Source organism: Tenrec ecaudatus, chromosome 13 (genome assembly GCF_050624435.1).
Source record: "Tenrec ecaudatus isolate mTenEca1 chromosome 13, mTenEca1.hap1, whole genome shotgun sequence".
Lineage (NCBI taxonomy): Eukaryota > Metazoa > Chordata > Mammalia > Afrosoricida > Tenrecidae > Tenrec > Tenrec ecaudatus.
Window position 1 is genome coordinate 106017141 of NC_134542.1, and position 27197 is coordinate 106044337.

General features: G+C 45.7%; 1 protein-coding gene across 1 annotated transcript in view; it reads left to right on the forward strand.

Moving 5' to 3' along the window:
• The window catches only part of APCDD1 (APC down-regulated 1), a 42680-nt gene extending 16559 nt beyond the window's left edge, over positions 1 to 26121 (forward strand). The window contains exons 2-5 of the mRNA XM_075529334.1: positions 1782 to 1965; positions 9319 to 9850; positions 23153 to 23474; positions 25132 to 26121. Coding sequence (XP_075385449.1) covers positions 1782 to 1965; positions 9319 to 9850; positions 23153 to 23474; positions 25132 to 25586 — 1493 coding nt within the window. The 3' untranslated portion in view covers positions 25587 to 26121. The remainder of the gene's footprint in view (positions 1 to 1781; positions 1966 to 9318; positions 9851 to 23152; positions 23475 to 25131) is intronic.
• Positions 26122 to 27197: the final 1076 nt, after the last annotated feature.

A 27197-nucleotide genomic window follows, 5' to 3' on the forward strand; every position in this document is an offset into this window, starting at 1 on the left:
TATTTTTTCCTTATTTTCCATTGTTTTTCAGTTGTGTATGTATATTGGTAAAAATACATGTAACAAAACATTTTCCAATTTCACAATTTTTATACATGAACTAAGTGACATGGACTACATTCCTTATGATCTGCAAACATTGCCATTGTCCATTTCTAAATTATTCTACCATCTGATCAGAAATTAAGTGTTAATTCAACCAAGATTTCCCCCCCCCTCCCTAATAAACATTAACTCTGGTTTCTGTACATTTGCCTCTTTCATATAAGTGGGCTCATACACATTTGTGCTTTCCTTGACTACTTTGCTCACCATAATGTTTTTAAGATGCAGCACAGACCGGAACTTCATTTATCTCTTTGACTGAAATATCCCATTACAGGGGTATAACACATTTTGTGTATCCATTCTTCTGTGGCTGAATATTTAGGCTGTTTCCCCCCGTGGGCTGTTGTGAATGTGCTGCAGTAAATGTTAGTATCAAATTCATTTTCTTCGCTGCTTTCTTCTAAGCACTCGGCTGATGGTACTTTTCCATGTGTAAATTTGGGTCAACCTAAACTCTTTGGGGTACTAAAGATTTCTTAGACCTAACATTCTTTTAGAGAATGCTGGTAGTACTGTGTGTCCAATAGGGGGCTGCTAACTCCAGGTTGGGTGCTTCAAATCCACCAGGCTCCCCTCAGGAGAAAGATGGGACTGCCTGCCCCATAAAACTCAAGTCTTACACACTCTATTTGAGCCATTTTGGGTTAGAACTTATTTGATGGCAGTAAGTTTGTTTTTGTAGTAGTTGGTTTGGGTATTTGTTTACCACCCACCCACCAAGGCAGAAAGACAAGACTTTCTACTCCCTTGGAGAGTTACAGTCTTAGAAAACCCACAGGGGCAGTTCTACCCTGTTCTGTATATTCAGTATGAGTTAGTATTGATCCGATGGCAATGAGTTTGATCTGGTTTGGGACTTCTGGACAAGAAAACGATGAAATATTTTTGCAAATCATTTTTTTTAATTTTAAGCCTTATGTTGTATGTGTAGTCTGTCACTGGCTTTTGTGGGAGAGAGGGCTTTGACTTGAAAAGTATTGAGAAAATATGACACCTACCTGAATTGTAGGGGAAGGCACGCGGTGGCCTCCTATCGTGCTGTTGATGAGTGGCCCTGTAGAGGCATCCATCTGGACATCAAGAACCAGAAGATGCATGTCTTGGTAGGAGTAGCTCCCACATTTAAGTCTTCGGGACGCTTCCCTGAATCTTCATGTAAACCACATTTGCCCAAGCACCATTTTCACGAAGCTGGTTTCCTCCCCAACATGTATTTGTTTATGCTTATCTGTATTTGTTTATCTTCTTGGTGACCTGTCCCATCGATCCTGTAGTCTCCTCTTCAGTGATTCTGGAATATGTTCATTTCCCTTTTCTACAACCCCTGTGGTGTTGATGTGCCTGCACCACACAGGAACTTCATTGAAACGCACAACCTCATTTTCTGTTTCATAGATGCAAGGATTGGAGTCCTGACTTTACCACAACTAACCAAGAAACCCCAAGTTGTTCCAGTTTATTGTTTCTATGGGTTTCAGCTTTTTTACCTGTGAAATTTTCTCCAAGGACACTTCTAACTTGGGAATGTGAATTCTGTGAGACCATATGCAGATAATATATAGTAGAGAGTATTTCTCACTTGCAGCTATTTCACTGGTGCCAACGACTCTTCAGCCTGATTCAAGTCTGCAGCCAGTTCTCCTGTGGGTTAACTTCTCACCTTTCTTTTTCAGGGCTGGGAGAGGGCTCTGCCCTCCTGCACCCAGACAGCAGACCCTACCCAAGGTCCCTAGAGAAAAGTGCCTGGAGGGCCTTCAAGGAATCTCAGTGCCACCACATGCTCAAGCATCTCCACAATGGTGCTCGGATCACTGTACAGATGCCACCCACGATTGAGGGCCACTGGGTCTCCACAGGGTAAGAGCTACACGAGGAGGAGTGGAAAACCTTTCGCACTTGCACACAGATTGTATGCACTTGGCCTTTGAACTGTGCTGGGACCAAATCTGTCAACCCCTGTGTCGGTGAAAACCTGTGAAGACATTTTGATTCCCTCAAAACTTAACTACTATTGACCATGAGCCCTACCAATCACATAAGATAAATTGGTTAGCACATATTCTGTATGTGAAATGTATTCTTACAGCAAAGTAAGCTAAAGAAAAGAAAATGTTATCAAGAAGGTCATGAGAAAGAGAATACATCTACAATATTGTATTTGTTGGTACATGTCATCTACTGATAAGATGAATTGTCTTCAGTTGAGCAGGCTGAGAAGTGGGGAAGAGGAGAGGTTGGTATTCTGTCTCAGAGGTAGAAGTGATGGACAAGATGAAAGGGGAGGCAGGCAAAACTCAAGGTACCTTTATGGGAATTTATTGTAATTTCTGCCTACTTTGCTTTTTTTTTTTTTAAATGTTTCTATACAATACAACTCTTCCACGGTTTGCTTTAGTTGGTGCCCCTATCAGAAAAGAATCCATGTCATCAAAGAAGTCAAAAGCAGTCTGACTGCCAGATTGTCAGATGTTGATTTGTTTTCCGGTACTCTTATTTCTGCGTCACCTCCGTCATCATCTGGCCCTGGTTCAGAAGTACTCATCTCCATCAAGTTGTTTTCTGTTAACTCCTCTTGTGTAGTGAATTCCTCTAGACCAGTCCTCATGCCACGACGCTTTAATCCAGCTCCTCATGTGGTGGTGACCCCCAACCATACAATTATTTTCATTGCTACTTCATAACTGTCATTTTGCTACTATCATGAATTGGGACCCTGTGAAAGGGTTGTTCGACCCGCAAAGGGGTCACGACCCACAGGTTAAGAACCGCTGCTCCTCACCTTTTTGCCATTTACAAAATCTCTATGATTCCCTGCATTGGCTCTGTCACCCTGTGAAGGCATGCACAACATCTGCACACAGTTTTCTTCAACAGGGATATTTTGTTTGGGGCGTGATGGCTTTCATGAATTTTTCTGTAATAATGGCATCTTCAATGGTGTAGCCCTTAGAGGCTTTCATGATGTTCTCTGTTGGCTTCACTTCCACATAATCATTTCCATAGAAAACTGTGTGGAATGATCCTTAAAGGATATGACCCTTATAACCCCGTGATCTACAGGGTGAATTAGAGATGTTGGGTTAGGGGAAAGAAGGCTACTTTGATGCCCTCATGTTGAGCTCACATGGCCTGCATGGCCAGAGGCATTGCCCAATATCACAAGAGCTTTAAAAGGCAGTCCCTTACCGACAAGGTGCTATCTGGCTTCAGGAACAAAGCATCGATGGAACCAATCCAGAAAACAGATTCTCATTGCCCAGGCCTTCTTGTCGTTCAACCCCCAAACTAGCAGCTAGTGTTCATCGTTAGCTTTCGAGGTCCCAGGGCTAGGGGTTAACAGCTTCAAAGATAAGGGAAGTCTTGATTATAAACCCAACTGCATTTGCACAAAACAGGAGAGTGAGTGTCTCCCTCTGCTTTATCCTAGCGCTCACTTTACTTCTTATTAATAAGTGTATTTTATGTCCCCAACCTCCCCAAGTATAGAACATTTTTGTCTCCATTGAAAATCTGTTCAGGCAGACATCCTTTCTCCTCAATGATTTTCCTTTTTTGTAAAAAAAAATCATTTATATTGGGAGTTCTTAAAGTTCTTATAAAATTCCATACATCAATTGTATCAAACATATTTTATACATATGTTGCCATCATCATTTTCTAGATATTTACTTTCTATTTGAGCCCTTGGTATGGGCTCCTCGTCCTCCCTCTTCCACCCTCATGACCCCTTGATAAATTATAAATTATTAGAGTTTGCATATCAACTGCTGTCCCCCTTCACCCATATTTCTGTTGTTCATCGCCCTGGGAGGGGGTGGGATTATGTGTTGATCATTGAAATCGGTTCCCCCTTCGCCCCCTGCTCTCCCCACCTTCCCCTCCCCTCCTGGTAGTGCTACTCCATTTCTCTTCCTCAGGGGTTTTTCTGACCTGGATCCCATGTGCCATGAGATCTTATCTGTACCAGTGTACTTGCTCTGGTTCAGTCCTCAATGAAAGACAGGACTGGCGTCATGACAGTGAGGGGTGAGGAAACCTCAAAGAACCAGAGAAATATTGTGTGTTTCATCGGTGCTATACTGCGCCCTGGTTGACCCCTCCTTTCCTAGTGACCCTTCTGTGAGGGACTGTCCTATTCTTAATGGTGTCTAGGAACTTCTCTGCTACCTCATGGGAGGCAGAAGCTGCTTCTGTGATTAGCTTGACATTTTTTTAAGCCAATCTTCTTTCTGAAATTATCGGACTATTCTTTGTGGCATTAAATGCTCCAGCTTCTGAGCCTTCATTTCCTTTTGCTTTAAGTGGTCATATGGCTTCACTTTTCCTTGAATCGTGGCAAGGTCTGTATGTTTGCCTTTCTTAGGACAATTCTGCAGTCACAGAAAAGCTGCATTTTTTCAATATGAAATAAAAAGGCATTTCACAAAAAGAACAAGGTTTCTGTACCTGTGGGGGTAGCCTAAGGAACAGCTTTCCGAATTTCATTTGTCCTGTTTTTATAATGGTCCCTGCACGCTATTCGTTTACCTGGAAACAGCGGGCAACCGTGGCGGCAGGCATCATCTCCAGAACACCAAGCAGCCCCGCTTTGTCCTTTCACATCACCACTCTTCTCTGCTTCGTGGGAACACTCCAAGCCGTACTGGTGGCACTTTGGATGGTGTTACTTAGGGCTTACAGGATTGCACTAAGCACAATGAAAATCACACAGGGACCCAGAGCTCGCTATTTACTGTGATACGCAATCGGTAGAAAGACAGACAGACTGTGTGTGTGCGATGATTGGTGCCAAATGGCATTTTCAGAGGGGTGCTTGCAACACCCGCTCGCCACCGTAGCCACAGAAGGTACTTATGAAATGATTGCCGTATCCATGAGGTATTGTAGTTAATTTTAAGCAGTGTGGTTTAACACTGCCTCTTTTATGTTTGTGGCGCTGTGGGGGTGCAGTGGTTGCGTGTTGGTCTGCGAGCCGCGTGATTGGTAATTTGAAACCACCAGCAGCTCCACAGGAAGAAGATGGGCTTTTTCTGCTGTCACGGAACGTTGGAACTGCAGGGAGGGGGCGCTATGAGTCAGTGTTGACTCCATGGGAGTGGTTCGGGTTTTTTTGTCTGTTTGCTTTCTTTATGTTTTTATTATTCATTTCAACTGCAAATGGCACCATGCACACTCATACATTTTGATACATTTTAACTTTTAAAACCAGATTTGTATAGTTTTGGGGTACTAAATGATAAAATATGTGTTCATGACATACCAGTATATAAAATTTCTTAATTTTTAAGACATCTCTGGGCTACATGATTCTTCTGAGTTTTTTCAAATTACTGCAAATCTCAAAGGAAAAAATACTAAGTATATTTATTGAAAAAAGACTGCATATAAGTGAACCTATTCATGTTGTTCAAAGGTCAGCCGTGACATGTAGTGTGATCTGGATGTTGTGCGCATTTTAACTGAAAGACAAGCAGTCTTTTGAGACCCTGGTGGGTAAAGAAGCAGCACTAGGTCCTGCAGAAATAGGGTGCCACAGCAGAGATGTCCTGGTGCTCCCAGGAGCCACAGCGTGTGAGTGAATAGCTCTTTACTTATTAGGCTTTATTGGGTCTGTTGTTTATAAAAAAGAAACATTAGCAAGTGGAATTAAGAGTCTGTGTTTCACTAACCCCAAGTATGGCTTGCAAAGCTGCTCCTTCCCGCTACATTGTAAGTGTGCTAGTCCTGCTCTCTGAGCCTTGGTTAAAGAGTAAATTCAAGGTACTTTCGGCTACCTGGACTCGCTGGGGCATAGTGCTCGCATGCTTTTCTCTGCTGAGCCCTGCCTCAGGCTGAGCTCTGGCTTATTTTCTATTAGACTTTGTAAAAATAGGCCAGAGGCAGTCCTGTGATTTTTTTTCCCCTACCCATTATAGTTTTAAGAACGATCAAAACTAACTCTGAAATCAGATTGCTTCTTCCTCTGTACTGTACTGAGCTCCAGATTCCAGGTACCCTGCAAAGAGATCAAATGACTATGAGAAAACAAAAAAGAAAATGTACAAGATGGTGAAGACAGAATTTTATTATAATAGGGTCTCACAAAATAACCCTATGATAAATATTTGCATGAACAACCTTAATGTGATATACTTTAAGATAATTTATCAGTTTATTTAACACATATTTATTGTGTGATTGACGGGTGTGTCAAGCACAGTTCCAGACTTATATAGCACTGAACCAAACCAATGTGGTTCCTGTCTTCAGAGATTTTATAAATTTTATACAACATATATTATCCACACACATTTATAAAATGTGGTGCTATGAAGGAGAGAGAGTGGGGGAAAAAAAAACAAAAAAACCCAAGTGCTAAGATTAAATAGCATCAGCCAAGTGACTCATGTCAACCATATAGAAGCGAGTAGAGATGTGGCATGGGGTTTCCAAGGCTCTTACCTTTACAAAAGTAGAGTGCCATGGGGTGGCTGGTGGGTTGAATCACCAACCGTTTGGTAGCGCCTGTATGCTTAACCAGGACTGCACCAGGCTTCCTTAAGAGAATACCATGGAGCCTTATTGTAGATTGTGGGCCACATCAGGGATGTCTGCTAGAGAAGGTGACACCTGAGCTGAAAACTATTGGTTGTACAAGGACTTTCCAACCAGCAGGACTAGCAAAGGCCTGGTCAGATTACAAAATGACTCAGACTTGAGCCAGAGAAGTATTGTCACCAGAGGACAAATAGTCTCACGCAAGGCCAGAGAGGAGAGTGGCGGCAGATCTTAGGACCTTTCCCGTCCTCCTCTTGGAGTTTGACTTTTAATATAAGAAGATGGCAAAACCATTGAAGCTCTCAATAGGGGACATGCTTAAAATATGACTCAACTGGGGGGAGCGGGGAGGGAGGGGAAAAATGAGGAGCTGATGCCAGGGGCTTAGGTGAAGAGCAAATGCTTTGAGAATGATGAGGGTAATGAATGTACAAATGTGCTTTACACAATTGATGTATGTATGGATTGTGATAAGAGTTGCATGAGCCCCTAATAAAATGATTAAAATATATATGACTCGACTTTACTAAAGGGCACTCTGGCTTCTGAGTGGCAGCTCAATCATAGAAAAGCATAACTGTGGTGTCCAGTTAACAGACTACTGCAGCAGCTCTGGCTAGAGACCATGAAGGCTTAGGTAAGAACAGTGGCAAGGGTGCTGGAGAAAATGAATGAATCCGAGATATACTTCACTTTGGAGACAGAGTCAACAGATGATCAATGCTTACCAAATACAAATAAAAGTAGTGATTTCATCTCTTGGCAGAAAGATGAGGCTAGAAAGCCTCCCATGAAAGTTACAGTTCCAGATGTCCATAGGGGAATTCTAATCTGTCCTATAGGATTGCTATAAATGGAAATGAACTCAATGGAAGCGAGTTTGTTTGTTTTTCTTACCAGTTTCATAACTGATAGTAGTCTCTGCTTACACTAACTTTTTCCATTGGAAGAGAAGTCTTGAGTCTTGAAGTCTTGAGTCTTAAGAGGCCTTGAGTCTTTTTCTGTTGTGGAGATCCAGTAAACTTGTTCACAGTTTATGCATGCTCAAAGCACTACTGCGTGCTTTACATTTGTATGATACTATTTGACACCAGTTGACGATCTTTACATGGCAAAAGGTACACACTTCAAAATAGTGCTTATCATTGACTAATTTCTTAATGGAAAATTAATATGTAGTTGATTTTGAGTCCAACTTGTCTCAGGCCAGCTCCTTGCTTTAGCGATGCTGTCATCTCAGATCAGAACTCTCTTTAAGGTTGTAGTCATGAACAAACTACCCAACCACGACCGATGAGATCAAAGTGAGGGTAGGCTTGGGTAAAAGGTGTCATATGAAATGAACTATATTGAAGAGAGGCCATATCTTGTCTTATGTGTGTAAACGTATTAAAATTATAACTGTGAGAAGCTGACCTGAGTTAAATCTATTGAGCCACTTTATATTCTGCAGACCTAGTCTAGATGTTTCTGGTTAGGGTATGCTACTGCATACTATTTACTTAATCCCACAGCAAAGGGCATTTTCTGATTGCAAACCAGCCAAAATAAAAGGAGCTCTTATTTCTGTTGTTAAGTGAGTTTTGCTTTTACAATGAGCTCTAATTGCCCGTTATTTTTCTTCTAGAGGGGAAATAACTCTTCCATGGACTAGAGAGTACATTTTTAATCATCAGTGGGTGAGGTCTCCAGAAGATTGGGTTCATTCCAGAGCAACAGGCAATTAGTTGGCTTCTCCATACAAGATCTTAAATGAGTCTTTGAACAAAAGTCGAGTAAAAGGTTACACATGGCTAGTTGGTAATCAGAAGATGCCCTTTGCTGTGCCTTTGGGTAAATGGTACAAAATGCCATATTCCTAACCAGAGCCAGATAGATTAGGTCTGCAGAGTGCTTCGGAGCTCCAAGAAACCGTTAGGACCTGAAAGAATGAAACCCTGTGAAGGTCGACACACTGAGTGGGGGCCTCATGGACCTGCTCTCCTTGCCCAATCATAAAGTGAATGAAAGACGCTGGGGTAGAATGGGTAAGAGAACAGGATGGAATCAGGCTGCTTTACTCAAGCTCTGGTTCTGCTTCTTGTTGGCCGCGTTGAGCATGCTAACCTAACTTCTTTGTGCCTCTGCTTCCTCCCTATTTGTACAACGTGGATGATAATACTTAGGAGTCCTGGCGGTGCTTTTAGGGACATGTTGGACTGCCTAACTGCAAGGTTGGTGGTTCAAACCCACCAACCATTCCTCAGGAGAAAATTGAGGCTATCTACTCCTCCCAAAATTTATAGCCTTAGAAAACTGATAGGAGTTGGAACGGACTTGAGATAATGGGTTTGGATTGGCTTTTCAGGAAAGTGTGGAGATTCAATAAATTAGCAATCAATAAAATGCTTAGAACAGTGCCAGGCTCAGAGTAGGCATTTTGTTGGAATTACTGTGGCACTTTGGTTAACCACTTAGCTGCGAACCAAAAGATCAGTGGTTCAAACCTACCAGCCACTTTGCAGGAGAAAATGTAGACACTGTTTCTGTAAAAATCTGCAGCCTTGGAAACACTCTGGGCAGTTCCTCTCTGCACTACAGGGCGCTATGATTTAGAACTGATTCAAGTTTATTATGAGGGCCTCCTCTTGCCTCAGACCTTAAAAAGACTATCCTTTCTCTTTTCTTCTTCAGGTGTGAAGTAAGGTCAGGCCCTGAGTTCATAACGAGATCCTACAGATTTTACCACAATAACACCTTCAAAGCCTACCAGTTTTATTATGGTGGCAACCGCTGTACAAATCCCACCTATACGCTTGTCATCCGAGGCAAGATCCGCTTGCGCCAGGCATCATGGATCATCCGAGGGGGCACTGAAGCCGACTACCAGCTACACCATGTCCAGGTTATCTGCCACACGGAGGCCGTCGCTGAGAGGCTCAGCCAGCTGGTGAACCGTACTTGCCCAGGGTTTGTCCCAGCTGGGAGTCCCTGGGCATTGGATGTCACGCGTGACCTGTGGCGTGAGGAAAGCGGCTGTGAGTGCACCAGGGCTGTGAATTTTGCCATGCATGAGCTCCAGCTGATCCGGGTGGAGAAGCAGTACCTGCATCACAACTTAGACCATCTGGTGGAGGAGCTCTTCCTGGGCGACATCCACACGGATGCCTCGCAGAGGATGTTCTATCGGCCGTCGAGTTACCAACCTCCCCTGCAAAATGCCAAGGTACCTGCTTCACCCACCTGCCCTGGACCCTGCCTTCCGCTCTGCACTGTGGAGGATGACTGGTCCCTTGTGAAGGCAGGTCAGGGCAAAGGGGACCTGAGAATGTGAGCTGCTAAGTCAGTGAGTGGAAATTTAGACCAGGGCTGCCAGGAGCTGGGAAGCTGCAGGGCCAGGGATACATTTTTGAGTCAAGGGGTCTGGGTGTGCCACCAGCTGACTCTATACTCTATGGTATTGGAGCTCAGTAACCTCATGTGAAGTGGATGGTGGTGGTGGTAGTAGGGTTGATGGTGTGGTGGTGGCTTCAGTGGTTCTCCTAGACACTGCCTAAGACTCTGGAAACCCAAGCCCATCTTCTGTGACTGTGAGAGGAAGCCGTGAAGGGCCGTGGAGATGTGCGGCCACATGTGTCAGAGACACTGCCCACAGCAATGACGTCAGCCCTGACAGAGGTGGGGAGAGATGGCAGAGGAGAGAGCAAGGTGGCGTGCATGGAGCTCTGAGCTCCATCAAGATGTTCTCACACAGTGCTTTTCTCAGTCTTCCAGTGACTGGGGACGTAGATAGTGTTGCTGCCTTCTTACGCAGAGGAGCAAGGTATGGTTTGAAGGGTTAACAGACGTGCTTAAGAGGACACAGTTTTGAGACTCAGTGTTGGAACTGGAACTCAAATCTTTTTGCACCAAATCCCACTCCCCACCCTAATTTTACCCAGTCAGATGTAAACTCCCTGTGATTAGAAGGGAGGACAAAGGTCAGGAAAAGATGAAAACCTTATAATGCTCTGTTCTTGAATGATAGTCTGATAACTACATTTGGAATTCACAAAGCATTTCCTTCCCACAGCTCAGAATGAATATCAGATCTGTAACTCAGTCATTTCCACCACATACATGTGTGCACATCAAGGCAGGGAGGGCAGTGGGTGTCTGGTGGCGGTCCTGGGGAGCTGTCCAGGCCTGTTGCAGGGGGCTTGTGGACTTTCATAGCGGGCCTCAGACATCCATGTGGGCTTTTGTGAAATCTTCTCTGGTTCATTAACTCTCCAATTACGGAACGCAGTTTGACTTTCATTGGGTGGCTTCTTCATTTTTTAAATCATGTTCCTTACTCATCCTTTGGACTAAGGCATAATGGGTCTCAATGTCAGAGTATTTCCCTTATCAAATGCCACTCCATGTTATCTCTTGTGATCTGTGTTCTAGTGAGCTCATGCAATAAAAGCGTCCTGTGTTATATTTTTGTAACATCTGCTGAAAAGCCTGCTTGGTCGAGTCCATTTTGTTAGGGACGCTCGAATGTAGGACGGAAGTAAACCTGGCTGTGAGCCAGTGCCCGAGACCCAAACGGCTGGCACCCAGCCTGTGTGGTAGCAGGCCAGCAGACTCATAATGCCCTAGAGTTTGTTCCCGGCATAGGAGCCAGGCCCGTTCTTTTTTACCCTCCTAGTTAGCAAAGCAGCTGGAGCGAGGGCAGCCTCTCCTGCTTGACTCCACACCTGCTGCCATTCGGTTTCCAATAGGCTCTCTTAGACAACCCTGCCCTTTCAAAGATGCTGATTCTCCAGGAAAAAAAGAACGAGGAGACTCTGCTCGCCAGAGCAAGAACTCGGCAAGGGAGGTGGTTTCTGCACAGGCTCCAGTTGGCTCCCCGCTGAAAAGTGGTGTGACTAATGGGCTTCCTATGTCCAGTGGGTGGAAGTATCAAGCCTCAGCATTGCACACCTCATCGATTTCTCCTGAAATCTCTGGTTTGTGATAGTATTGGGTTTCCAGAAAGGTTTCTGTTCTACTGTCTGGTAATGAGAGGTAAGCAAGCCAGGAATAAAGGTGATTCCCGGGTAATTCAGCAGCATTGTGTCAGTCAGGAGGACCGGCATTTGAACACCTCTGAGCCTTCGTAAAGCTCTGTCACACAGGCAACGTCCTCTTCATCTCCAGCCGAGACATGAGCGGGTAGCACAAGAGCAAAGCACAGGGCCAAGGGCCCGGCCCGACAGCCCGTGTATCCTGCAAACTCGGGACTCAAAGGGACTATTCTTCCCATGTTGTGCTTTGTGTTGTACCTCTTGGCCTGCAATCCGCAGCAAAACGGCTCGGGTGTTTTTAGATCCCTTCCCCAGGACAGCTATGGGTTTGAATAAATGGACTTAGACACTGGTGTCTTTCCAAACACAGCAAAATGGGGAAACCACGGCTTTCTCTGCCTGCCGGAGACTGTGTGGCAGCAGGTGGTTTGACCTGGTGGAGCCGTCGGGCCGAGAAGAAAGAAATGCTGGTAGAAATATGTCTGAAGACCTCACAAACATGCCTTTGAGAGGTTATACCCCTTCTTCTTTGAACTCTCTGCTTTTCCTAATTGCTGGTCCCCAAAGACCTGGCTGCAAATGGTCTTAAATGCTAAAGTGAGTTTGAAGCCACTCGTCTCCGGCCCCAGTGGAAACCGGACACCAGGCTAAAATAGAAACATTAAATCAGTCTGGGTTTTTTGTTTAAGCTTCACACAGCTTGCCTGAAGTTGGAGGATCTTTGGCAGCACTACACTGTGTGAAGGGAATCAGGGTGCTGGGAAGTATCTTCTGTTGTAGGATGGGTGACCCCTGCAGGCAAACCATCAACCAGCCTCCAAAGCAGCTTCAGAAAGAACATGTGCTGGGTGGATGCAGCTGAAAACCAGCAGCCGGAATATCCCTCCATCTGTTCCTTAGAACTCACGAAGGGCCTCTCATGATGGGTCCACGATGGCCATTCTTTCAGTGGTGAAAACAAATGATAATTAAAAGCAAATGATTGCTGGGTACGTTAGAAATGCCAAGGCCTCGGCATCAGACTTTTAAATGACTAGCATTGGTCTTTCTCCAAAAGCCTGTCCTGCTTTAGCCACAGGGTGGCAGATCAAAGGCCTTGTCTGAAACCCAGACAGCTTTCCCCAAGCTGTGTATCTGAAATATTTTACCCAAGCGTCAAGCCGTGGAGATGATTGTCAGAGGTTAAAAAGAAAAAGAAATAATAATACAATAAATGAGGACAAAACACACCCACAAAAAATCCACCCATGCCTTGTCGAGTTCCTTGAGCACCTCTAGCAGGAGAAAGGTGGGGCTGTGTGCTCCTGGAGGGATGTACAGGCTTCAGAGTCCTGTCCAGGGTCCCCGTGAGTAGGAATCAGCTCCGTGGCAGGGGAGGACTGCTCTAGGAGAAAGACTCATGCTTGCGCTTTGGAAATCTGTAGGACTCCGTAGAGTGGGAGCTGGCCCGTCGTTTAGAGGTAGCCTGTCTCAGCAGAGTCCTTTCAGAGTACGTGTAAAGCATAATGAACTGAAGGACATCGAATATCGGTGAACCACGTGGCTGTGAGCAGTGGGAGTCAGCCCAGCCCCACGGCCAGCCACAGTGCATGATCTCTAGATCTAGACGCGTGTGCTTGGCTTGTTCCTGAGTGCTAGGTGTTGCCCAAGTGAATCTAGGACCCACGTGCCTATATGGAAGGTATCCGTGTCTATTCGCCTGTTCTTAGGGAAGGGAAAGGAGAGGGATATGCAGATTGGGGACCTTGGAGGAAATGTTGCCAACCAGAAAGAAAGTTCAGGCATCATGACTTGAAACCAGCCTCGCATTAATGGGGACTCAAGTGAAGTATTTATATGAAGCAATAGATGTTGCACATTTCAAGTATACAATATATTTTTTTAAATGGAACTACCTGTTGAGATCAGATGGGGTCTTGACCTTGAAAGGTTTTCTTTTTATGGACATTTTATTTGGGTCACAGTATGAAGGGTCACAGAGCTGTTGTACTATATGCATGTTTATTGCTGAAAGACAGTTCAGTTATCTCTCGGCAGAGATAAATCAGCATGCAGAGTTGTCCTATTTAAGTAGTTAGCAGACCAGGGAATGCTTGCTTTATCAGAGACGATGAAAGTGGGAAACTTTCATTAAAAAGCAAGAAAGCCAAGAGGACAGAGTGAAAGTCTGAACAGGTTCAAGTAGGAACCCAACCCCCTGTTCAAGTAGGAAGTCAACCACTCACCATGCAGTTTTCAGGAGCTACCACAGGAGTACAGAGCCCTTATAGCACTGTGGGTTAGGCGTTGGGCTGCTAGAAGCAAGGTTGGTGCTTCAAACCCACTAGCTCCACTGTGGGAGACCTGTGAGGCATCCGATCCCCTCTGGCTGACAGTCTCGGGGTTCCTAGGGATTCTGAGGATTGCTACGAATTGGATCAATCCAATGACAATGCATTTATGGGATTACTTCGCTCAGCATTATGGGGAGGGAAGAGCAGAAATGCTCCATACCATGGGGTTTACAGCAGATGTTAGTGGATTGTTCACATTAATAACATGGTCATTAAAATCAGGCATCCAAGTAAGAAAAGGTAAAAGTGAAATGCTTTTTTCTCCTGGCATCTTTTTTTTAATTTTAAACATACAGTAGGAACATTTCTACTAGATGATCAGCTGCTTAATCCTTTTTATCCAGCTGTCCAGTCTATACATAGTCTGTAAACGGGCTGTTAAGATCATTTCTGTTATCATTACTAGGATTCCTGACAACTCCAGGTGTTGCAGATGGTTCACGTGCTTAGCTGCTAGCCCAAAGGTTGGAGGTTGACTGTCTGGAGGTGCTGTAGAAGAGAGGCATGGCTCTGTTGGGGGGAGATGCCATCGAAAACCCTGCGGGGCGCATTTCCTCTCCGACAGCAACCAGTTACACTTCCTAAGGAACCCATTTCTAGTAGCACCATACTCTCCGAGGACCCACCAGGACGCAAAAGATGTTGCAGTTGACGTTTTCTCCCACTCTAAGTGCATAGTAACCAAAGATAGAGTGTGAGGAATTGATGGTCACTGGCACTTTGGCCTCCTCCCATCCCCTTGGGCCCAGGCCCCTTTGGTTAGCAGAGGTGACTCCCTCCCTGTGCAGTTTTCCCAGGAGGCTTGGCCAACATCCTTCCAGCAAGTGCTCCTTACCTGACCAGCAGGCAGAGTCAGTACTTGGCCAAGGAGGCTGCGTCAGTGGCCCAGCAGCATTCTGAGCACACGTGAAGTTGCAGGGCAGACGTCACCACACCCCTCGTGGAGTGACACACACACACAGCCAGTATGGATGCCGCTGCTCACCTGACCCCTTTCTAAAAGTGGAATCATGCCATCCTTTTGGGTGACCAGAGCCTCCCAGAGTCCAGATCGGAAAAGTCCTGACCAGGTCTGTCCCACAAAGCCAGCCAGCCTTCGTCATATGTGACATGAGGTCGCTTCCTCCAGTCACCTTTCCACATATACGGAAACTTCCCGTGACTCAGCCCAGTGTGTTAAGTCAGTCTCTCTCTCTCTCTCTCTCTCTCTCTCTCTCTCTCTCTCTCTCTCTCCTAGGCATCGTGGGAAATCTAAAAAATGGAAAAAATCTTTAGTCTTGACCTCAGAGACATTATAAAGAAGTAGACAGGCTCCCAGGGCCCAGGTATAGGACTTGCAACAATTGAAATGTAACCAAGTCCTCGGTAACGGTAGTTGTTACAGAAGCCTCTGACATTGGTCATCCGCCTCTGGCCAAGACAGGTTTCTCTCTGAGGAACATCAATGTGTTTTTTATCCCTTTGTTGTTTATTGGAGCGAAACCCAGGAAAGGAAGTTTCCATCATCTGTTCCCATTTCTCCTCATCCATGAACAAAAAGGTTAGCCCAAGAAATGATGCTTTTGAAGACTTTTTTTTTTTAGCCTTGATCTATTCACAGCAAGATCATATCAAGTAATGCCTTCCATTCTGGGGCCACAAGTTGGTATTGGCAGCAAAAGTTGTTGACTGACCAGCTCTCCAGAAACAAATATAGGCAGGGAAAGGAAGGCAGCCTGGGGACTCCTCATCAGTCAGCCCCCAGAGGGGAGCTTTTCCAGGGGCTGGGCCCTCCGTAGGGTGACATTGATTCTTTGGATACCTCTGTGTGCGAGTCAACCTGGGTCCAGATGGGTGCAGACAGCATGTCCAGAGGCAAGATAATCTTTCTGATTCTGCATTCTGCTTGTAAATTCATTTGAGCCAACAGTTTTTTTGGCTTCTGTAGGAAGACGATCACTTCACTCTACATGTTTTAGTTCCAAGCGGATTTAAAATCATAAAGCTTTAGGGATCCTGTGCACTGTTCTTCAGTCCGATAAACCGTGTGAGAAGCCATGGAGAGAAGGGGAGGCCCGTGCTCCAGAGCACACTCTGAAAGGCTGAAGTGTTCGGCTTCTCTAAGAAAGGATAAAGTCACTATGCACAACCTTCCAATATTTCTTCTGTCTCTACTTGCCATTCGGAATTTCTAAAAGTTGTTCTTGAAGACTGGGTCTGAGAGGCTTTTGTGAGCACGTTGCCTGAGTGCTGTGCAGCATGCTGATTCTTGAGCCAAGTTATTTTCTCTCCCTGGGCCTAGGGTGCCTCGTAGGTAGAATGTATCCGTGATCTCTAAGGGAGGTTCTACAACTTAGGGAGAAGGTGGACTTCAATCTTCTCAGCATTGAGTGGCATGTGAATACAAGCTTCTGCTCTTTTGTGTGTTCCATGAGCATTGGGCACACACCGTAAGTGAGGTGGGCAGAACTTCACACTTTTTTGCTTAGGATATGGCTCACTTATAAGGTGTTTTTCCTTTTTAGAAGAAGCTTGTTCTCTCTCTCTCTCTCTCTCTCTCTCTCTCTCTCTCTCTCTCTCTCTCTCTCTCTCTCTCTCTCTCTGTGTGTGTGTGTGTTTCTTTGCAGATATTAATTGAATAAAAGTCAAAAACCAAATCCAATGCCATCGAGTTAATTCAAACTCATGGTGACCCTATAGGACAGAATAGAACAACTCTTTAGGGTCTCTGAAGTTGTTGATCTTTGAAAGCAGACAGCCTCATCTTTCTCTCATCCAGTAGCTGATGGATTCGAACTGCCGAGCTTGAGATTAACAGCCCGGTGCTTAACCCACTGCACAACTATGGCTCCTTAGCAAGCCTCTAAAGAGTAATATTTTCTTACCCACCTTATGCTTTGAATAGCCATTGTATTTAAGGCAACAAATCTTCGTAGAGTGAGGGTTGCCAGAAATGAAATATTCACAGTTTTTTAAATGATAAAATTAGATGGCAAACCAGGTGTGGGGACTGGGATAGAAACGGGGAAGATCGATGTTGCCATGTAATTGAGCAGGGCAAACACTTGGTTTACTTGGTGTGCAGGTGGAGTGGCTAGTGCGCTCTGCTGCCTTAAGCCCATGCTAGCCAGCTGTTGTCAGGTGCCATCGAGTCAGTTCTGACCCCCTGGGAACCTGTGCCAAACAGAAGGAAACACTGCATGGTCCTCCGCCATCCTTAACATTGGAGTCCCGATGGGAGGGCCATGTAGCTCCTTCATAGGTAATTTCACATTTCTCTGACTCCACTAGTTCTAATACTCAGGGGAGGCTTACCCAATAAGCCAGGTAGGCGTGGGCTTATTTGTGCTTGCTTACTAATCTGTACTGAACAATTTCTCATGGGTTTAACCACGTCAGCGATGTGAAGACTGTTCGCTATCGATAAGTCAGCTAGAACAAGTAAGTCCGTGCTTGCCTTGGTATCTTTGCACTGTGTTCTTGTGAAGGATTATCGATGTGGGAAAAGGTTTTGATCTGGGTGATGGTGCTAGGGAGCATGAGGCAAATGCCAGCCATCCCAGCAGAGTGAACATTTTCAACCTTACATGAAAAACCTGGTTAATTCTTCGATGCTTTTTTAAAAATGGAACTTGTATCTTACTCACCATCATATGGCATAGAAAGATGCCCTCTGAAGATGTTGCTACTGGGTGCCCTCCAGTGGTCACTTCCAATGGAGAGCACCCCGTGTGCCACACAGCACTGCCTGGCCCGGCGCCATCTCCACAGCTCTGGGTAGGTTGGAGCCCGTTTGTACAGCCATTATGCCAGTTCCTCTCATTGAGGGCCTTCCTGTGTCTTGCTGACCCTCCTGGCCAAGGTATATGTGCTGAAGTCTCTCTCTGCTCCCTTCGAAGGGTCACCCAGACTGCCCTTCTTTTAGGACAGGTTTGTTTCTCTGGCAGTCCGTTCAGTGTTCTTCACCAGGGTGGGCATTCAGATGCATACGCTCTTCAGTCTCCCTTACTCAGTGGCCAGCCTTCACATGCGTGCGAGGCCACCGAAAACGCCCTCCAAAGGACAACTCTGCTCTTTAATGTTTTTATTTTTTAGGCTTTGAGACTGCAAATTGTTTTTCCTTTAATTTTAAAAATCATTTTATTGGGGCCTCTTATAACTCTTATAACAATCTATAGATCAATTGAATCAAGCACATTTGTATACATATGTTGCCATCATCATTTCTAAAACATTTTCTTTCTACTTAAGCCCTTGATATCAGCTCCTCTTTTTTCCCCTCCCCACCACCCTCCCACCCTCAGGAAACCCTGATAAATTATATAATATTATTATTATTTTGATATCTTACACCATCCACTGTCACCCGGTTTCTGCAATCCGTCCCCCTTGGGGAGGGGTATACATTGATCATTCCCACTGGTTCCCCTTTTCTCCTTCTTTCCCCCCTCCTCCCCCCTACCCTCATGGTATTGCTGCTCCCATTATTGTTCCTGAAGAATTTATCTACCCTGGGTTCTGTGTGATGAGAGCTCTTATCTGTACACTGTACATGCTCTGGTTTAGCCAGATTTGTAAGATAGGACTGGGGTCATGATAGTGGGGGAGGAAGTCTTAAAGAACTAGAGGAATGTTTTGTGTTTCATCAGTGCCATACTGTACCCTTCCTTGAGACCCTTCTGTGAGGGGACCCTCCTGTAGACAATCCAATTGTCTACAGATGGGCTTGGGTATCCATTCCAACCCCCCTCATTTGCATTGAAATGGTTGTTTGTTTGGGGTCTTCTGATGCCTGATACCTGGTCCCATTAACACCTCTGGATCACACAAAGGGTGTGCTTTTTCCACATGGGCATTGTTGCTTCCCTGCTAGATTTCTGCTGGTTGGACTTCAAGTATTTAAGACTCCAGACACTATATCTTGTAATAGCCAGGCACCATGAGCTTTCTTCACCACATGAACTTATGCACCCATTTTGTCTTAAGCGATCATATCAGGAAGGTGAGCATCACAGAATGCCAGGTGACTAGAACAAAGTGTTCTTGCATTAAGGAAGGATTTGAATAGAGATCCAATGTCATCTGCTACCTTAATACTTAACCTATAAATCTATGTACATAGATCTATATCCCTATAGTTATATATGAATATATATATGTACATGCCTATGTTTATACCTTTATAAATGTCTTGTGCCTCCTAGTTCTTTCCTCTGTTTCCTTTTATTTTCCTCCTGTCTACTATCACGTTTGACCTTCATTCGGTTCTCTGTACTTCCTCTCGGCTACACTGCACTTGATTTAACCCCACCTGGCATTCTGTGCCTTCCTGGCCATCAGTTTTAGATGTCTTGTTCCCTGTCCCTGCGTTTGTTGGCTCCCCCTTCATTTTAACCTGTTGAAAGAGGTCAAGTGTGGCAGATTTTTCCAGTATAATTATTGTTTGATTTATTGAGTCTGTTTCTTGTGGATCTAAGTAAAATGAAATCCTTGACAACGCCCAACTCTGTCTAGCATTATGCTCTCTCTCGGTCCAGTTGTGCGGACCGGGGCTTGCTTTTACATTGAGTTGAAATATATACTGGAGGTAGCAGTCTTTCAGTTTTAGCAACAGGTGCTTCAAATTCTCCTTGCTTTTGGTGAACAAGGCCATGGCATCTGCATTTCACAGGCTGTCACTGAGCCTTCCTCCAATCCCGATGCCACCTCCTTCTGTATATAGTTCAGCTTCTCTCCTTGACACGTAGCTTTCCTGATTTCACCCCATGCAGTATGTCATTGTTTTGCTCACACATCAGCCTCAGAATCTGTGCTCAGGTTCCACATGAACCCACTGCTCGCATATGTTTCCACTCTGTTCAGCCACGTCCCACTCCCTCCCCCAAGGTGGTTCTGGGAACTCTGGCTGGGACCGGGCGTCTGCTCTGAGTGAGTCCTACTTCATTGATGAGGAAGTTTTAAGCCTGAGAGGTTAAGTCTTGCCCAAGGTGACTGCTGCAGAGAGGTAGAGCCTTGCTAGAACCGTGAGCCTGACCCAAGACCATCATGATTTCTGGGTGGCAATTAAAGACACCTTCATGGCCTTGGGACGATGCTTTCATACCATTGTAACGTGCAAACAGCAGCACACTGTCACCATGGGCCACAGGGTGGGATCTTCTGTGTTACCAGGACCCCTCTTTGTAAATAACAATAAGCAGCAGCTGGACACTGAACCCAATGGACAGCAGGAGGGCGTCGCTCTCGCTTCCATCTGTTGCAGCCCTTTCAGGCTCTGTACACCACAGCTGATGTTCCCATGGGCAACGGGCCCTCTCTTCAGTTACAACTCTGCTCAGTCCACACAGGCAGCAGCCCGCTTACCGTTGACTTGGACATTTGGGCAATGTGAAAGTGTGGCAGTGGATAGCTATCCTCTTCCTTCCTCTGCCATTCTCAAAAAGGCCCAGAACCAAAAGAAATCAATTTTAACCAGAGAAACATCAAATCAAGTGGATACTGAAAAGTAAATAAATGAGAGATCCCCGTGATTCAGATTTTCAACTTTAGAAAGAAAGTACTGGACCCATACATGCTTGCCACCCAGAAGAGGGTGTATCCTTCCAGCTGTGCCAGGGGGCCACCCTGTGGGGACATGTGGGCCTGAGTGGAGTTGCCACTTGTAACACTTTTCATCACATTGTATAGTGCTTTTTGCTTGATTGAGGATTGTGCCCGTAACGGGCTGTGCAGTAGAGAGAACACAGTACGAATGTTCCCATGCCTGCCTCCGGGTTACCATTTGACTTGGGTCAGACAGCTAGCTCTTGTCAGGTTACATGCATCCAAGAGCAAGACTTTGTTAGCCCTAGAGCCCCTGGGAGACACCAGAGGTTTTCATTCAACTACTAGCCAAAGGTGAACAGTTCTAGTCCACCCAGCAGCATCACAGAAACAAGACCGGGTGACCTGTTCTACATGAGCACAACCATGGAAAGCAGTCTGGAGAAGGGTTCTGCTCTCCCACAGCGAGGTTGCTGTGAGTCAGAATCACCTGGACAGCAATAGGTTTACAGCCCTGCAGGCAAACGATGCCGGTGACTCCGCATGCACTTACATGCAGGGCATGCGCGGATGCGAAGCTTTTCTGCACCAGTTCCTAGACCTCCTGTCCGTGGGCAGATGAACCTGCAGCTATCTTTGGGTGGGGGGAAGTTTTATTAGTACTTAATCCACATATCACACAATTCAATAGTTCAATCACACCAAGAAGAGTTGTGCTATCACCACCGCAATCCATTTTAGAACATTTTCTTCCCCCCTCCTTCCCCCATGGTTATATCACGTTTAATATGAGTGCTGTAATCACCATCAGTTCTAGAGAATGCTCTCTCCCACATACATTGTTTGCTCCTCTACCCCCCTCACCCTCCTTATCTCCCACCCCCACCCAGGTCTCCCCTATAAACCCTTGCACCAGTTCTTATCTCTCTGCCTCTCCTCCTTTGAAAACTGGAAAATCCAACAGAAACAGTAAAAAAGCAAACAAATAGGAATAAATAAAGTGGTAAGAATAAAATAATAACAATACAGAGATAAAAGTGAAATCTGTGGGTATGAAAGAAAAGGCCACTGTGAATATTTAAGAGGCCAGGGAAGGCATTCTGGTCCTGGAACAAGCAAGAAATAGTCTCACCTAGAAGCATCTCGCGGGGATCTGCAGCGGCTTCATCGGCTAGGCATTGCAGATGGGTTTGGGGCCCCCACCGTCCTCCATAGGCTTCTGCAAATTGGGTGATCGCAATTTAGGCTCTGATACTCTTTGTCACATTTGAATTTTGTCATCTTTGGATCACACAAGCTGGTGTGGTTCTTCCATGTGGACTTAATTGACTCCTCGCTTAGATGGCTGCTTGTTTGAATACAAGCCTTTCAGATCCCAGACACTGTTCCATTTGATAGCTGGCCACCCTCTGCTTTCTTCACCACATTTTGCTGTAGCATTCTTATCTTCAGTGATCATTTCATGAAGGTGAGTATGGAGCGGGCCACAGTATCAGAACTAACTCCTCTTGGATTGGAGCTAGTATTCCGTGGGGGCCCCTAACCCATCTGCTTGTCCCTGGGACAGGCAGGACTCAGGTTTATTTTGGTGGTCAGATTATGGCAAATTCAAAGCCCCATAAGACCAACTACCCCCTAACAGCAATAACCAACTAGCAGAAAACAAGGGACAAGCAAACTAAAGGCAGGGAAACCAAAACGCCATTGAAACAGAGAAGTAAATCCTTGTCAAGCATCCTCCTGTGGTACACAGTGACTGCATTTGCAACATCCTCACTCTCCAGGGACACATCACTCTACATCTAGATGCTGCAGGTACGAAGAGTCTCGGCAAGTACAGTTCGACTGTGAGCCGAACCATGAGCGGTTGCTCCGCACAATTCCATCTCCCCTTTGAGTGAGCTCGGTCTATCCTAAGCATGCAAGTTGGTGTCAGGGGGAAACCACCTGGATCCGTTCTTCCAAGTTCAACCCCCTGCCCATCAGATCAAAACTTGTCATGTTGCTGCAAGGGGGATATCGAGGTACTAGATATATGGTGATTCTGGGACCCTTTCAATTAAACACCCACTAACCTGGGGTTCCCCCCGCCAAGATCCAATGACCACCATGTGGTCAGGTCTGGGTGGCCACTCTGCTTCCTCTGATCTGCAACTATTTTGCAGTAATTCAGTACTCAAAGCTACAATGGCAGCAAGCAAATTAAGAGCCCATACTCCTTCAAGCCTGGCAGCTGGCAGAACCAAATGGGTTTTCAATGGCTGATATTTAGAAACAGAGCACTAAGCCTTTCTTCCGAGGCACCCAATAGCTCTGTGTTGACTTGAACTCATGGTCTTTTATTTAGCAGCGAACGCATTAGCCATTTGCGCCACCCAGAGATTCCCTCGCACATGCAGGCTCCTCTTATGTTGGGAAAACACTTGTCTGTGCTTGTTTGTGCACAACATGCCCACATGCACGGATTTCCCTCTCTGTGCACACATGCCGGTCCCTGTTGCCTCTTGAGTCCAAAGGGGAGGTGAAATATGTCTGTCGCCCACATGCCCATGCATAGTGAGCCCCATTTGTAAGGTAGCATGTGCTACTGCTGGCTCATGAAGCTAGAGGTCTCTGAGTATGTGTATTTCTTGATTTCAGAACCATGACCATGCCTGCATCGCCTGCCGAATCATCTACCGCTCGGATGAACACCATCCCCCAATCTTGCCCCCGAAGGCAGACTTGACCATCGGCCTACACGGGGAATGGGTGAGCCAGCGCTGCGAGGTGCGCCCCGAGGTCCTCTTCCTCACCCGCCATTTCATCTTCCATGACAACAACAACACTTGGGAGGGCCACTACTACCACTACTCCGACCCCATCTGCAAGCACCCAACCTTCACCATCTACGCCAAGGGTCGGTACAGCAGGGGCATGCACTCCGCCCGCGTCATGGGAGGCACCGAGTTCGTGTTCAAAGGTGGGTCTGGTTTGAGTCCCATGTGGAAAACCTTCAGGGCCGAGGGATGTTTGAGCTGTTGGCGGCTTTTGCTTAGAAGCTGAGCATGCTTCTTGCATTCAAAATTTACTTGTGGCGTTTCAGAGTCACCCCTCTGTTCACGCCTCATGAACAAATGTTGGTGTGCTTTCCTGAGTGGATGTAGGAGCTCGTGTTTGTGCTTCTGTGGGAAGGGTTATGGTACAACACGTTTCTCTAAGTCAGTGGTTCTCAACCTTCCTAGTACTGCAAAGCTTTCATGCAGTTCCTCAGGTTGTGGTGACTCCCCCCCAAACATAAAATTATTTTCGTTGCTACTTCATAACTGTCATTTTGCTACTATTATGAATCGGGCGACCCCTGTGAAAGGGCCAGGTGACCCCCAAAGGGGTCACGACCCACAGGTTGAGAACTGCTGGTCTAAGTCATGCAGATAAGAAATGAGATAAACCAGGTTACTACCAACAACGAGGGCTCCCTATTGGCTATCATGTGTGTAGAGTAGATAAGGCTCCATATGGTTTTCAGTGGTTGTGACCTTTCGATAGCACATCACCACGCCTTTCTTCCAAGCTGCTTCTGGGTAAGGTTGAACCTCCAACCTCTCAGTCAGTAGTTGAGGGCGTAACCATTTGCACCACCCACTAAAATCACAGAGAAGTCTACTGGCTTTATTTCTAAAATGGTTTTTTTCACCCAAAGCCTGGCCATCTTCATAAAAAAATCAACCATGCCCTGGCCACATGAAGAGAAACAGCACAGATACTGGGTGTCGCCCCCACCAGCATATGGCTCCGATTCAGTCAGTTTAATGTGAAGTATTTCTGTTAACCCAGTCACTTCTAAGGCACCTTGGCCACCCACAAAAGAGGAAGGCTTGCTTCTGGAAAGCTAGACATTTGACAGACTCAGCCAAAGAGACTGGAAAAATCTCTGCCCGATTCCACACTGATAAGATACGTTCTATCTGTATCTTTGGTTATACGTCAAGTGTCGTGCTCTGGAAGGATCTTCAGAAGCAATGCCACACATTCTAGGATTCCTGTTTGTATGTTTGGTTTTGTGTTTCACATTGTTCTTGCTTACAGACTTAATGTCTTTACATGCCAGTTTTAGTGGCCTGGGACCGTGCCCTAGAAGGCTAACTGTGGGTGCTAGAGAACCTTAACTAACTATGGGTGTGGGTGTTTGACAGCAAAACCGGAAATGGAAAGATTCCAAAACCTTCCATCATAGAAATAAACTCCCAGTTTCCACTGACGGTTTTGTCAAGCCCAGAGAACTGGGACTGCCAAATGCAACTACCTGACAACACTTTGTGCCTGGGTTTTATTTCCCGTGAACACACATGATCTAGCAACTGCAGTCTGGCCTCAGCACTGGCACACAGAGGCATTGGTTTTGTTTTTTGTTTTTTCCGGTCACAATGGCAGTGTATTTGGTGTGACTGCCCTCCAGACAAACACCCTGGACTCTTTCTACATTGGTTTTCTCTTAGGATCACTGTGCTAGGGTGGCGTGGTGTGCAGGGTGGATTGAAAGAGTAAGGCTTGTCTAAGCCCGGTGCTGCCTATGGGTGCTCAGTAGCAGGCTACTGTGATTACACCCTTGAAGTTGACCCTCTCCTTTCTCCCTCCAGTGAACCACATGAAAGTCACCCCGATGGATGCGGCCACAGCCTCACTTCTCAACGTCTTCAGCGGGAATGAGTGTGGGGCCGAGGGCTCCTGGCAGGTGGGCATCCAGCAGGATGTGACACATACCAATGGCTGTGTGGCCCTGGGCATCAAGTTGCCTCACACGGAGTATGAACTCTTCAAGATGGAACAGGATGCCCAGGGCAGGTACCTCTTATTCAATGGCCAGAGGCCCAGTGATGGGTCTAGCCCCGACAGGCCAGAGAAGAGAGCTACGTCTTACCAGATGCCCCTGGTTCAGTGTGCTTCTTCTGCACCCAGGGCTGAGGACATGACGGATGAGCACAGAGCCCGCCAGTACGGAAGTGGAGCTGCCCCCCAGCGCAGAAGCTTCCTCACCTTCCTTACTGTGATCCTCTGCCTTTGGACTATACCAAATTGGACCATCCTCAGATAGAACTTGCTGAAAAGTTGTGTTTCTCTACACAATGTACAGATTCTCCTTACGGAAAGAAAGGACATGTGTTCCATAGAGACACTTAAGGACCTGAGAATTGTCACTCTCCTCCCCTCTCTGCCCTGGGCTATGAGCAGTGCTTTTCTGAAGTTGCTTTGAGCTCTATCCAGCCTGACCCATGGCTGGAGTGACTCCACAATAGTAATCGCACTTTAAAACTGCGGAGTGTTTGACTAGTGTGTGTGGCCGCGCCTCAAGGGGGAGAAGGCCTCGTATCTTTTCCTCTTAATTATTATTATATTTCTGAGTTGAGCTTAGAAGAAACAAAGATCAAAACAATTAACCCTGTTAATCGAGGGTGTTTTCTGCCTTTCTTTAAAACTGTCTTGCTCTCCTGGGTTTTACAACCTAGGATCCTGTGCTGAGTTCATGTAGGGCCGTGATAAAGATGCCTTTTGATAAAGAAGAGTCTTGAGGGTGGACATGTAAATATGAAAAGACACAAGGTTTATGTAAACCACCTGTACAGCCTTTATGCCCAATTGGAAAGAATTGAAATTTTCGTGTCAGAAATATTCAATGAAAACTATCTGTAATTAAAGTTTTAAAGTAATTTAACTGTTTTTACATGAGTTGTCTTTACTTACTAAGAATAGAGATGTATGGCTTTTTGATGTTGATTTCTGGAAGCTTACAGAATTTGTGTTTCTTCAAGACACTCTCAGTAGACATGGGTCAGAAGTCTACAGCAACACACAGGAACGACTGAAGATGACACAAGACAAGACTCCCGTGCTGTTATACACAGGGTTACTATGAGCCAGAACTGACACAAAAGCACCTAACACCAGTGTCCACAATTCATAGCTCCTAAATAGTTCTTATGTGCCATCGAGTTGACCCAAACTCATAGTACAATAGAATAAAGTGCTGCCCAATCCCATGCCATCTTTATGGTCACTGTGTGCTTGAGTGTACTGTTGCGTGCTTTCCAACCTAAGGAATTCTGAAAACTAGCCAACCCAAACCTTATAGGCTACAACAGAATTTTGTCGGATAAGCTAGCTGGAAGGCACTCAGCAATCCTTTATTATCCCTACAGAACATAAGACACAACAAGGTGTGATTGTGTATGTTTAGTTTCTGGCTTTGGGAAAGAGGAAGTAGGGACCAAACGGACGTCCTTTTTGCTTTTATCAGACAAGTGGGAGTCACTAGTTTCTGTTCCCTTGGTTCAGGCTTAGGGAAGCTAAGGGAACCTCTTTCCTCTCAGAATAGTAGCTACCTACTTGGCAAACAAAAAAAGGGGGATGATGGTCATTTTTATTTCCCAAGTCCTTAGCCTGGAGGTACCCACAGGTGTCAGTTCTTTGTCCAAGGACTCCAGCACAGTGAGTGATGGGGACTTCAGGATTGGCCCCTGACACACACAAGCACATGTAGTACTTTACTTACAAGTGACAGACATTTGCACACTTCAGGTTAAACTGGAGAGCTGCTTAATGCACTTAATGAAACCTCTTTAAAGACATTGTGCAGTTTGTGTACACCTGGATAAAGGTGTATACACTCATTCAGGTCACCAGCATCTTTAGTAAGCCATTGCTTTCT